Genomic DNA, 13443 nt, shown 5'->3' with positions numbered 1-13443 from the left:
AACAGTTACCGAATCATGGATGTGTTCATGTTCACTCGCTGTCGTTTTTAGCGCGATATCGCCTCTAAGTGCAAGGCTCTTAAACGGTTCTACATAAGGCAGCTATGAGATTTGAGCGGTAACCATAACATTATACGGTGGAGAAATGAATAGAAGATAAAGGTGTAATGCTTTGGTTCTTTCAAGAATCTTAATCGGTTGTTTCATTCTTATATATATATATTCTGAGGGCTCTATTTTACTCTCATTAAATACATTTTAGAACAGAAATACGGAAACAGTACCACCCCTCTGCCCTCAGCGCATTCTTGAATCCTTTTCCTAAACAGACCCCACTCGGATATCTTGAGCAATTTTCAAAATAGCCTGGTTTCTTTTGAAGCTCTTCGCGTGTGCCTGGGTAGGCGCGGCCCTCAAACAAGACAGTTTGCGTCATGTTCCTTCTGTCTACCCCCCTCTGCTTCGTGCCTCCCACCCTTGTTCGAAACTCCTCTTCCCTTATCGATCTCAATCGCGTGAGTGGGCTATCGCGTAAGGAACCACTTCCAGACTGTGCAGTGATAAGGCAAAAGGTCAAGACCACCTCCTTTCCCCCCACACGTCCTGCAGCGACGCGGCAACAACAGCGCCAAGAGAGTTCTCTCCCCCCCCCCCCCCCTGCGGGCCCAGCAACAGTCGCCGTGTTTTATGGGGCGACCTGCGGCTCGTTAAAGTTGCAGCGCCTTCCCTCATTTCCATGCAGCGGAACTGGGCCAGAACTGCAAGTGTGGTCTCCTTGGCTACCAGGCCCACTGTCTCCAGTATTGTGGTGTATGTGCCTTACGCCTCACTGAAATAACTATGTACCAAATAACTATGTACCAAATAACTATGTACCAAATAACTATGAACCAAATAACTATGTACCAAATAACTATAAACCAAATAACTATGAACAAAATAACTATGAACCAAATAACTATGTATCAAATAACTATGAACCAAATAACTATGTACCAAATAACTACGAACCAAATAACAATGTACCAAATAACTATGAACGCAATAACTATGAACCAAATAACTATGAACCAAATGACTACGTACCTAATAACTATGTACCAAATAACTACGAACCAAATAACAATGTACCAAATAACTATGAACGCAATAACTATGAACCAAATAACTATGAACCAAATGACTACGTACCTAATAACTATAAACCAAATAACTATGAACCAAATAACTATGAACCAAATAACTATGTACAAAATAACTATGAACCAAATAACTATGAACCAAATAACTATGTACCAAATAACTATGAAATAAATGACTACGTACCTAATAACTATAAACCAAATAACTATGAACCAAATAACTATGAACCAAATAACTATGTACCAAATAACTATGAACGCAATAACTATGAACCAAATAACTATGAACCAAATGACTACGTACCTAATAACTATAAACCAAATAACTATGAACCAAATAACTATGAACCAAATAACTATGTACAAAATAACTATGAACCAAATAACTATGTACCAAATAACTATGAAATAAATGACTACGTACCTAATAACTATAAACCAAATAACTATGAACCAAATAACTATGAACCAAATAACTATGTACAAAATAACTATGAACCAAATAACTATGAACCAAATAACTATGTACCAAATAACTATGAAATAAATGACTACGTACCTAATAACTATAAACCAAATAACTATGAACAAAATAACTATGAACCAAATAGCAGAGATAACTATGAATAGCTCTGACGGATTTAATAAAAAAAAACGTTTAAAGTTGTATGCACTCATGGATGCCAAACGACTTACAACGTTAAATAGGAGAATAAAACTTTAAATTATTACAAAATTTAAATAAATATAATTTAAGAAACTATGTATTAATTAGTAAATATTATTTTTTGAGTTATTTAATATTTAGGCATTCGAGTCTGAGGGAATTTCCTTTATGGAATATTGTTCTTTCGGAACATGTTGTGAAAGTGTTCTTTATATCTTTGTCAAGCTCGGTGCACTTGGAAAAAATAAAGTAATTTAATGTTAGTTAGCATCCATAAAACAATGACGTACTGTACAAGATTATTAAGACGAAAGAAAAATACTTTCTTACAAAAATGTACAATTAAAATTTTTATTTTCGTAAACATTTATGAAAACAGGGCACAATATTCCTACAATAATACAAAATAAGTAATATAAAAATCGCATATAAATATATATTATACAGATGTTAATAGTAATTTCTAACACTGTATTCTTAAGGTTTGTTCTCGCATGCCGTGTTCGTAGTAATATATTTTTCTCTTTACTGTTATGTGCGAAAGGTCTTTTATTTTAAAAGTAGCACCACAGGGGTTTTGCATTTGGTGTTTCGTCTCAAATTTCCTCAACATATATTCACATATTATCTAACAGCGGTAAAACATAACAAGATGTTCATAATAATGATTTCTCGCACAACCCTTTTATAGCTCGAAAATAACATCGAATGTCTGGTAAGAAAATGTATGACCTAAAAACAGACAGAAGAGAGATAAATGACAAGAAAATGAAATACCTATCTACGTCGAGTGAGATAGGTTGTTAATTTATTTATGCATACCGTTGACCACGAGGTTGAGGTTCCAGGGCCCCGCCTAGCCAGGAGTTCATTTGGGTTAATGAGATGGGATGATAATAGCTGGTGTTTCTAGCACAGTATCGCCTCTAAGCACAAGGCTCTGGACTGGTGCTCAGACTTCTCGTCGTGCATAGGGCAACTAGGAAATTTGAGCGGAGACATTAACATTACATGACGGAGATATGAAGATGGTGTAAAGACACATGCCTTGAGTTTTTCCACGAATTAGCGAGGGGGGTTTCATGCCTAAAAATAATTCTGAAAAACACGCATTTTGACCATCTCCACTATTCTAAAAACACACAGTTTTAAAACGAAATACGAAATCTAAAGTGTCGGTTTCGTTGCCAATAATTGTTCGATATTTTTCCGAAATTGATGTGGGACGATCGCCCCAAGTATCCAAGTGCATGGCAGCTGTTTTTTCCCCGCCCCACTCAACTCTTTTCGCCTGGACCTTTTCCCTCATATTAAGTAGTGACGTCGCTTGTTGTATTTCATGTCAATTAATCCCCGCGTGACCCGGCCCACGGTTTACCCTGTGTGTACGCGGGTGGCACCTGGACCACGGGGGTTCTAACTATAGTTAGGGCCATGGGCGTCGCAAGGATATATTTTTGGGGGGGACTTCAATCGATTTAGTTGTTGAGGAATATCCATCCCCTGGAAAAAAAAGCGGGGTGCTCCCCCGGAAAAATTTGGGGTTTGAAGGTGCAAAAAGGTGGTTTTTAGGCATTTTTCTTTCCTAAATATTCTAATTATAGTTGGTTGCAATATATAATTTATTTTTTCTAAAAAATATTTTCAGAGAACAGATTTGTAAAAACACAGTTAACATATCTTAATTCGGTATCGGACCTGATTTTGATTTTGCACGAAGATCGAATTAAAAAGTGCTCACATTACCACGATTGGACTAAATGCACCATGCGCAACATATGGGTTGTATCACAGAAATCATATTTTTAATATAACTACGAAACTAAATATATTATTGGAGGGGACGAAATTGAAGACTTTTATTATTTGGGGGGGGGGGGGGTGTCCACCCCGTCCCCCCCGTCCCCACCGGTTGCGACGCCCATGCTAGGGCGACCGAAGGGCCTGCGGTGACCGGCCAGAAACACCAGTAGCCCTGAGCGCGCTCTTCACGCGGTGTGTGCGGCCGAGTAGGCGAGGGCCTTAACGCGTCGACGCCGGCTCGCGGGCGTGAGATACGGCCGCGGCGGCCTTGGTATGACGGGCGATTGCACCCAAGGGGAGCAGTCGGCGTCGTCGTGATTGCCCGCGGCTCTTCCCAGGGGGGCTGTCCGTCGGTTCCGCGGTGTTTGCGCCCCGGGGAGTGGGGGGTGGTCGACACCTCCCGGCACGGAGGGGTTTGTTTGTTGAAGGAGGGGCACGCCTGGAACACAGGACCACTTTTCCCACACTCGGTGTGCGGAACTCTCTCTCTCTCTCTCTCTCTGCCTCTCTCTCTCTCTCTGTCGTGGAGAATCGATAGCATTCGGGTCAACCCCGCCCGCCCGCGCCGTCACACCGGAAATATACTGCCTCGCTCGATCACTCCCCCCCCCCTCCCCCAAACCCTGGTGCAAGGGAGAGGGCGCAGAGACCAGCACCAGCCCTTGCTCACGTCACAACTCGGCGATCCCCCACATGTTGGATCCTTTTCTGTTCTGCCTCTCTTTTTACCTTCTTTTACTGGTTCGGACCATACGCCGTAGCTAGAGACTGGAAAAAAAAATTCGCGGATTCATTTCGCGATGTGCTGGAATCCAAACACAAGTGCCTTCATGTTGCTTCTGTAACCGTCTCCCAGTTTATCTGAAGGATTCTGAGCCAATAAAAAAAATCTTTCGACCATGGAAGTGTCGAATCGCAAGCATACCAGTTGACATGGTACGATAACGGAAATCAATGGTCGTTGGTACGTCCATAGTACTCGTTTAACTTCATCGTCGTGTTTGCGTGTTTTTCTGCGTTGTCCATAGGTTTGTTGTCTGCCTGAATTTAATCTTGTCTCGTCGTTGTTTGCCCACTGTGCTCGTCTTGTGTTGTTATATTATTTTTCATGACTGACATTTAGAGGTTGGAAATGTTTTTGTCCGCGCTGTCGTCGCTGTGTTGTCCATAATACCTTTTTAGTTTCATAGTTGGTTCCGTTTGTCCGACACCAGCTGATCCAGTCTTGTTTTCTGGGAAGTTTTTATCTTTATTTAGTTTTTTTATTTTTATTTTCAGAACAGTAATCCCCGACCAGAGTGTGTAGTTGCCATGCGAGAATTCCGCTTCCCCCCGGATTGGTTGGGAGACCGGGGTTAGGTTCTCCGCGGTCGCAGGATAGTTACACAACCTGCGCACGAACTGGTCGCGGGTGAGTTTCGAGCAGCTAGTCTGCGTGTGGAATGTCCCTCACTCCACCACGGCATCTGTGAACACCCGGTCAGGCAGCGACGACCCTTCCGAGTGAATTTGTGATCCCAGCTCGCGCTACTAATGTTGTGGAGTTATTCAACGTGGGAAGGTACGTATAGGTACCAGGCGATAGCGTCACGCGTCTTCTTACCTGGAAACCACCCGGTCGGGCGGGAATTTTTTTTAAAACGACTGCCTCACGTTTACGAAGGGTCCATCTCACGCGCTGACTTTCGTCGAACTTTGCAATGACTGAAGTGCTTCGCCATGTTGATTTACGACAACCGTCGGAATGGGACCGAAAATTAAAAAAAAAATGTTATCCGCCGACATCTTGTTTATGTTAGTGACACAAAATAATAAGGACAAAGCTCGCTGGCGCTTCTAGCGCAAGACTGTGGACTTGCGCGCAGTCTTCTCGTCGTGCATAAGGGACTATGGTAGTTAAGCGGTGACCGTAAGGTATATGTCGCAGAAATGAATATAAAGGTATAAAGCAAGTATCTTTTCTATAAGTACTCGTTTTTAGCCAATTTAACTCTTCAAAAAAACACAATTTAAAAACGAAATCTCATCTCTCATCGTGAATATATATATATATATATATATATATATATATATATATATATATATATATATATTTGTAAACAGACACCACTCATATGTTTTGAGCAGTTTTGAAATCACGAGGTTTGTTTCGGAAGCTCTGCACACCATATGTGTACCCAGGTAGGCGGGGGGTCGTACAGTTGCAAAGGCAGGAGTGTGGAGATAAGGGAATTGAATAAGGCGTGACCTTGCAGCTCACGTATTTTCCGGTCTCGCTGATAACTTGGACAAGTAATATCGAAACCAAACTACCACAAAATGCCCATTTTCTGCGACCGCTTCTGTTATACCCGTGGGTATGCAAATGTGCATAAAATTTTGTATAGCAGAAGAGAACAAAGAATTTATAACTTAATGCAAAGATACCTAGACTGTTAACAGAAAACCAGCCAACGCTGTGGCTGACCAAATCAAGCATATCGGGGAAGGATAAACAAGTTGTTGTCAATTAAAAAAAAACCTTGGAAGGGCGCTGGAATTTTACCCCACACGAGAGCAGGCGCGCTAACTTAGAGTAGGTATGAGAACTGATAAGGAAATGGGTATCGTCAGCTACTGACGACGAGAGCACGCAGTACCTGGGTGAAGTAGTAGTAGTAGACCTTGGCGTGCTGCGAGTAGATGTGGGCGAACAGGTTGGTGGGGCATATGAAGTAGTAGTCGCCTACCATCTCGGCGATCATCTTCTGGTTCAGGTAGCCGTCGTTCATGCGATCCCAGTCGGTGTACTGAAACAGGTAAAAAATGTCTGAACCAATGCGCCTAGTCTTGGTGTTTAATAATTTAAGATAACTTACCTTCGTACATAATTTAAAACATATTACAATGTGATATCGTACTGTTTTAACATAAACTAGTAAAATAACTGTAAATGTTACTTCTACGAAACGAAACAAGCACTGAACCTTACTGGCTAATACCACTGCAAATCTTCTGAGTATTTAAATAATATATCGGTTGATAGTGTTTTATATTTATATTGAATATTAAATTACTTTATGAGTCTATCAAATTGTTTAAATCAGTAGTTTTGTTCACAAAATGAATGATAAGACATTAAATAAAGGTACATAAAAATGTAAAAAAATTATTAACCAGCTAATCCATCACTTAAAATATCACTGCTAAAACTCTGTAAAACGTTTTATCTGTTTTAAAAAACCAAAGATCACGATAAATAATTTTAAAATTATTGAAAACTCAATAGAAACGAAACAAGAAAGTGAATGATTATTTTTTGACATAATTGGTCGCTGTGAAAACAAGAGAAGCCTTAAAAGTAACACTCCAAGGAAATTTAGCGGCGCTGTTTCAGCCATGGCCCATTACTCAAGGGACGCCCATTAACTACAAAGCCACCTTTCACGGTACCTGCGGAGACGAGGCGGTGCTCCAATCAGAGAGGTCTTAGTGGGGGATCCGAGGAGAAGGAGGCTGTCGTTAGCAAGGCCGTGGACCGAAATGGAAGTATCAAGTAAGGATCTGTCTGAACTGCTCGGGAAACAGCGAGCCTGCTGCCCGACAGAGAAAGAGGAGAGAGCCATGACGCCAAATTATGGCGTGTCTGGTTGTCTCTATCGCAATTTGCTACAAAGTGTTCTATCACTGGAACTCGATCTACTTTTCAGAGCACTCTAAAATCTAGACAAAAAAAGTATACATGTTATTGACATTTGATTTCAAACCACTGAAATTGATGCTGTTGTAATAAAATTAAATTCTGCTAGTGAATTGGTATTGCTAACTAATTCCCCAGGATGAAACATTAATTTTGGTTTACAATTAGTTATACAGATGCATAGTCTTGATTTTCCATCATCAGTAATGCCAATTTTTAAAACTAAAACAAGCTTTATGTGCTTGAGAACACAACCATAATTTTGCTAAAACGTACAAGTGATATAAATGTCTCACTAATGTCTAAAAAATTGGAAACAAGAGTTGTTTTAAATAAAAAATCAAATAACAGTGATAAGGCATAAAAATTGCTACCTGATACTTGTTTGCTACTCACTTAAGTAATGGTCAGTCTTTTTTCGCCTTAAAAATTACCTGTCGCCAGTGTTTTTTCTGAGAAAATAAAAATTCACCAAAAATTTTGACTCCTACTAAAAATATTTTTCTCTTAAACTATGTTTGGCTCCAGAGGAAATTCTTTAAGCTAGCAACATTATGCAGACACCAGGCAGAAAGTAGACAGACAGTAGTTAGTAACGTAACTACTGAATGTTTACATAAGTGACAAGTCATTCATTGATTCAGCTTGAGAGTGAATTTCGTATCTCTAAAATGACACTGTTTACATAAAAAAATTAACAAAATATTGGAAGCATGTTTATATCTTTTTTCATGGAAATGTAGTTTTAAAGTGCTTCGTACGATATTTTGTCCCAGTTTCTTACGATATTTCACATCCTATTATAAATCAATCTATATAAGTGTAGAGTATACAGGTGAAAGGAGAACAAACAAATTAAATTTTTAGTCTCCTAGATCATTTTTCATGTGGTCAATGAAACATAATATCTCAAGAGATTACAATTTTTTTGTTCTATTTCAGTATGGTTTATCCGCATTTGTAACATACCTTTTCTTAAAGGCTCTTATCGACTAAAGAAGTTGGTTCTAATCTCAACTCAGCCAATGAATAAACACATAAATGAATACAAACATATGTGATTCGCCCTAAAGAACTACGTCATGTATATATTTTTTTCAATCACAAGAGCGAGAAAATGTTTTTAATGTGGTGTGCCGGCTTTAGTGGTGCAAAATATTTTCGCGTTAAATCACATCTGCATATTAATTACGATTTATCTTGGGAAATGAAGTTTTTGCAGCTATGAATGGAACTAAAAACGATCTTTATCCGCGAGTCTCACTTTCAAGGTGAAATGGCAGAAGATAATATGGGTTCCAGTAACGAGGAAATGAATTAATGCACGGAATTTGAATTCATTGCTGTTCGTGACTGGGGTTGAGAATTATTCGGAAATACCGTGCTACAGTAACGGCGCGGCGCAGGAATAAGAAAACTTTCTGCCAAAAGTGGAAATTTAAGGTGCAAATTCGGACGTGTAATTTTATCCCTGGGACTATGAAGTATGGTAATTCTCATGGAAAGAGTTCGGTCCTAACTACAAGAAATTGATGATGAATGTCGCACATGCACAAAACTTTCCTTGAACGATATTTTCTGATTAAAATATAATATCACGCTTTACTGATTATGTTGTGAGGGCTTTGCCACCAGAAGATTTGATGTAATTTGTTGACATGTTTTTCATAAAATATTTTTAACTATAGATTCTAAGATAACTGTCTTAAACATTCAAACGTGCACGAATGACGCAAACTATTACAATCATCATATCTAATTACGAACACTCTGACACCAGGAAATAGTGAAATGTAATTTCTTAGTTCCCACTGCTATTATTGACACATATTAATTTTTTTTTCCACTGTCAAATATTTATTTTGGATGAACGTAGGAACATAGGCGGGGAAATTGTCAGGTTCTACGCCATGCGTCTATGCATTGCACTTTAAGACGACAGAGAATAAAATATAATAATGGCTCTACCTCACCACACGATGAAATTAAAAATATAATACTTTTTTGTTTGTTTTCATAGGTTAAATTGTTCACAAAATAAATTCTATCCCCCAACAAACAATAGTTTTTGTAATTTCCTACATATTATATTTGAGTTAAATTGAATATTATTGTCAATGTTGAAACCAAACGCGAAAACCATTGCACACGCTTGTTCAGATTATTATTTAGTTTCATTTATTCGAAGGCACGGTTTTGCTAACTGCACATTACGGTGCCAGCAGGCTTTAACTCAGCTAACTAATTTACAGCGATTTTCCATTACAGAAAATTGGTTATCCTTTGTTCACTGAGAAATAATTATTTATGATGGAAGGAACCACAATACTGAACCCTGAGCCACTTCCCTCCCCCCACTCCCCAAACTTTTAATATAGGGCCAGTAGAAGCTAGTTTGGAGATTCCGTATAGCTGTGTGAAAAAAAATGGTACTGTTAAAAAAAATAGTTTACAGTGGTCTGTGTACAAATCATGCTTTTGCAGGTGCTAAGTTTAAAACCACATTAACTACTAGGTAACGGCGGTTTCAAAATGTCGTAGGCCAGTCTAATGTATCTTGGATGGGCCTGCAGCCTTTCGTTAAGGTGGATCAGGCCCCACCATCTTGCAATTTCGAATAAGTCAACACTTGAGGACTGGTGTGATTATCATGATAGTTGTAGTCGCCCGCGTGAAATAATTAGTTATTTCCTCGTAGCGCTAACAGACTAGAGCCGTATGGTCGCAATAAGGTATAGAAGGTCTGGGAGATATTGTTTATGCCTTGACATGCCATAAATTGGTATGAATAATTCTAACTTAGAAATAGCAAAAACCTGGCATGGCCTAATACCCCTTTACGTTTTGGGCGTATTCGAGATTTATTACTTTTGTATTTTTGTACCGTTAACGAGTTGCAATACTATAATATTATTTTGAATTTGTTACTTAACCGACTACAGTATTATTTATTGAAGTTATTTGACGTGTTAAAATGCATAATGGTTTATAAGATGCTGAGTGTTTTCTGGTAAACTTTATGATCCAGAAATAAAACAAATAATGATGCCATTGTTTATTTGACTTTTGTACCCAGAGCCTAATCATAAAAGAATAATTCCAGTTGATTGACTTTATTAGAATTTGGTTTATCTGTGAACACATGTTCATATTACCGTTGATCACGTTAACGTTTAGCACTAATTATTAAATATTAAAAAAAATTAATTGAAACTAGGTTACACAATGTCCCATGGGTTATTGTAACCGCAAAAAAACGCGCCGTCTCCATTCTCCATGACACATGGTTATTGCCCATTAAGAATTTCAATGTTGGGGGACAGAACATTTTTTCTGCGGAGTTTTCACGCGCAGTCATCTGTGTCAGTTATTAGACTTGTGGTAGATACAAAGCAAACTGTTATCGCAATACATTTGAACTCTTATACACTACTGTTTGTAATGTTCCGTGCATGGCTGCTTGGTTACCGCTGCATTGCCAACCCATCTGTTCGCTTTTTCCTCTCCGTAAACTCCAAACGGATCTTTGGACATAGTTCACGTCACTCTACCTTTCGAAACTTCTGCGCCCACACTGCATTCAGGCGTTCTTGTTACCGGAACTAGTGTTCAAGTCACTGAAACTGGTGGGTGTAGTTACAGCTTGTGCACCTCAGTGAAATCTTCTACACCCGCCCGAAGAGGTTGTTTTAAAGACTAACAATAACAAATTTGATAATACCAGGTTTCACAATGCAGCATTATGATTTAAGTTATGCATGCTATTAGCAAATAATTAAGATATATATGTAATATCTATATGGAAATGACATGTGCAACAATTTTTGAAGAAAACAAACAGCGAACAAAAAAAACACATTCAAGCAAATATTCTGTTCTATGTGCGAAATTTCAAAATAACGATTTAACCTATTTTATATCTCATTATAAACAATTAACTCATATCTACACTTGAATGAAAACCTATAATATGCAGTAATTTTAAACTTTTTTTGAAAATAAAAATTCCCTTTATTCGTTCTTATGAGTTCGGATGGTAATAATTGCACTTTCTGCCCCCACGGCACTGTTACCTCTGCACCGTGTGCAGACGTGTGCAGAAGGTGCAGTTGACGCGAACAAGTCTGCCACCCACCTGGAATATGATCGCCTCGCGCTCCAGCTCGGACATGTTCTTGAAGATGGTGTTGATGATGTCGAGGAACTTGTCCCTCTGGAGGAAGCTCGGCCCGTCTTTCTCGAAGTAGTCGATGAAGTCGTACAGTATGAAGTACGTCCCTGGAAACCAAGCAATCGTCGACCTTAACCACCGTCACACCGCAGGGAACATCAACAGTCTCTTTCAAGTTGAATGAATATCTATGATGACGCATGAAAGTATTGTTGGTAAATTCGCTTGTTTTACGTATAATTCAAAGATCAGGGGTCTCACTTGCATTTATTTCAGAAAAAAATATATTTCATCGACTGTAATGTTCTCTGTGCACACCCACATTAGAACGAGTAAATGGGGTTAAGATACAATTTTAAAGACTCTATTAGTCTGCATAAATTAACACCACAGCGTAAGGAATGCTATTTATATACCGTAGTTTTTCACCGTTAATCCGTCAGAACACGAAATTGAAACTAACTCGAACAATGCCGAGTTGTGGGAAGGTGAGTTGTTTTCTCGCCCACCGCTGCGATCGGATGGTGCGAGATTCGACTCCTGTGACTTTAAAGTGCAGTTAAATGGTCGGTCAAGAAAAAGGTTCAAGGAAAAACTAAGGCTCTCTTCCGTTTACTTCGCCCAGTACATTTCCTCGCAGATCCATGAACATCTTTTAACTTTCTAACGCATTCAGAAACTAAAAATCTTCCAACGGGAGTCCCTACCCTCAGAAGATCATAAATTAAATGTCTTTATTTTTTTTTGTGTGAACGGTGTTTGGTAGGAGTAATTTCGTGAAAATGGGACGGAAGGCGATGAACGGAAATATGTCACAAGATGGCGGACCACCCGTATAAAGTCAGTTTAAAAAAAATTACGCCATACACCAAACGGTTTGGTGTGCTAAATGAAACGTTATGATAGTGAAACTACCCTGGAATATATTTGGTAACCTGATAAATAGCGGTGGGTGCAAAATTATGTGTGTGATTCACAACCAGAAATTTGAAAATCGAATGTGTTATTTATCAGTTTCGGCAATATTTTAAAGAATTTTACGTTAAACATCGTGTCCGAGTTTCATATTTTAAGCTTAGGTTTTTGCAACTTGAACAACATTTGAACACATGAGTATACTCGTTACTGAGGTTAGATGTTTGCACATCACTGGCGATTTCTAAAAGAATCGCTCACATTTTTTTAGATCAAATTTTAATATCTATTCGCTGTACAACCATTGATTATTACCTTCCGTTGTTAAGGCTTTCACCAGAAAAGTTAAAAAAGTCTTCTGCTGTTGGCGAAATTTCGGGAAGTATTCTAAATAAAAATGTTTTACAGTCTAATTGTGTCGTGATCGCTCACTATAAATTTATTTGTTCTGTCCATAGCTGGAAAATGCATAAAACTTATATTTTGTATTGCTATTTGAGGGAAAACTCAATTGGGGGGAGGGGGAGGCTTACTCCCCCTTTCCGAAATTCTCAAAAAAATCTAATTCCTACCAGCAAATGGAAAAACTCTGAAAGGAAACAGCGGGAAAACAGGTTCTATCCACCTCTTCCAACAACGAACGAAATTCTGCTTACGCTCTTGGTGTTTTTCTCTAAATATATCTTCATAAAGATCTCAAGTTAGTAGAAAAGCGAACAAGAAAAAACATCAGTTAAAGCCGAGATTTAAAGAATTTCCAATCTGCAATGTAAACAAATGTTTTACTGTATGTTATAACAAATTATGTTAATCGAATCCACGATGAATGAGGAATTCGTTAATTTTTCCGCACGTAGAGTGATAAAAGTGTCTGTTTCATTGTGACGTCTCAAATTTGACAGTTCTAAAAAAAAAAGTAGTTTGAATGTCTACGTAAAACCTTCGACACATTTTTTTTTTCTCCTGACAACAATGTTTGTTAACAACACTACGTGGCTGCCATTGCCCGTGAACGAACATCGCGCGGTGCTTTGAAAGTGACAGTCGGGAAAAGGGGCAACGCCAG

General features: G+C 38.7%; 1 protein-coding gene across 1 annotated transcript in view; it reads right to left on the bottom strand.

The window, feature by feature from the left end:
* LOC134533829 (acetylcholinesterase-like) overlaps nucleotides 1-13443 on the bottom strand; it is a 79637-nt gene that overhangs the window by 19323 nt on the left and 46871 nt on the right. The window contains exons 2-3 of the mRNA XM_063371511.1: nucleotides 11427-11569; nucleotides 6252-6401 (exon numbers count right to left, since the gene is read on the bottom strand). Of these exons, the coding sequence (XP_063227581.1) occupies nucleotides 6252-6401; nucleotides 11427-11569 (293 nt within the window). The remainder of the gene's footprint in view (nucleotides 1-6251; nucleotides 6402-11426; nucleotides 11570-13443) is intronic.

The sequence above is a fragment of the Bacillus rossius genome, chromosome 7 (genome assembly GCF_032445375.1).
Source record: "Bacillus rossius redtenbacheri isolate Brsri chromosome 7, Brsri_v3, whole genome shotgun sequence".
Classification (NCBI taxonomy): domain Eukaryota; kingdom Metazoa; phylum Arthropoda; class Insecta; order Phasmatodea; family Bacillidae; genus Bacillus; species Bacillus rossius.
This window is presented reverse-complemented; position numbering and strand designations above follow the sequence as displayed.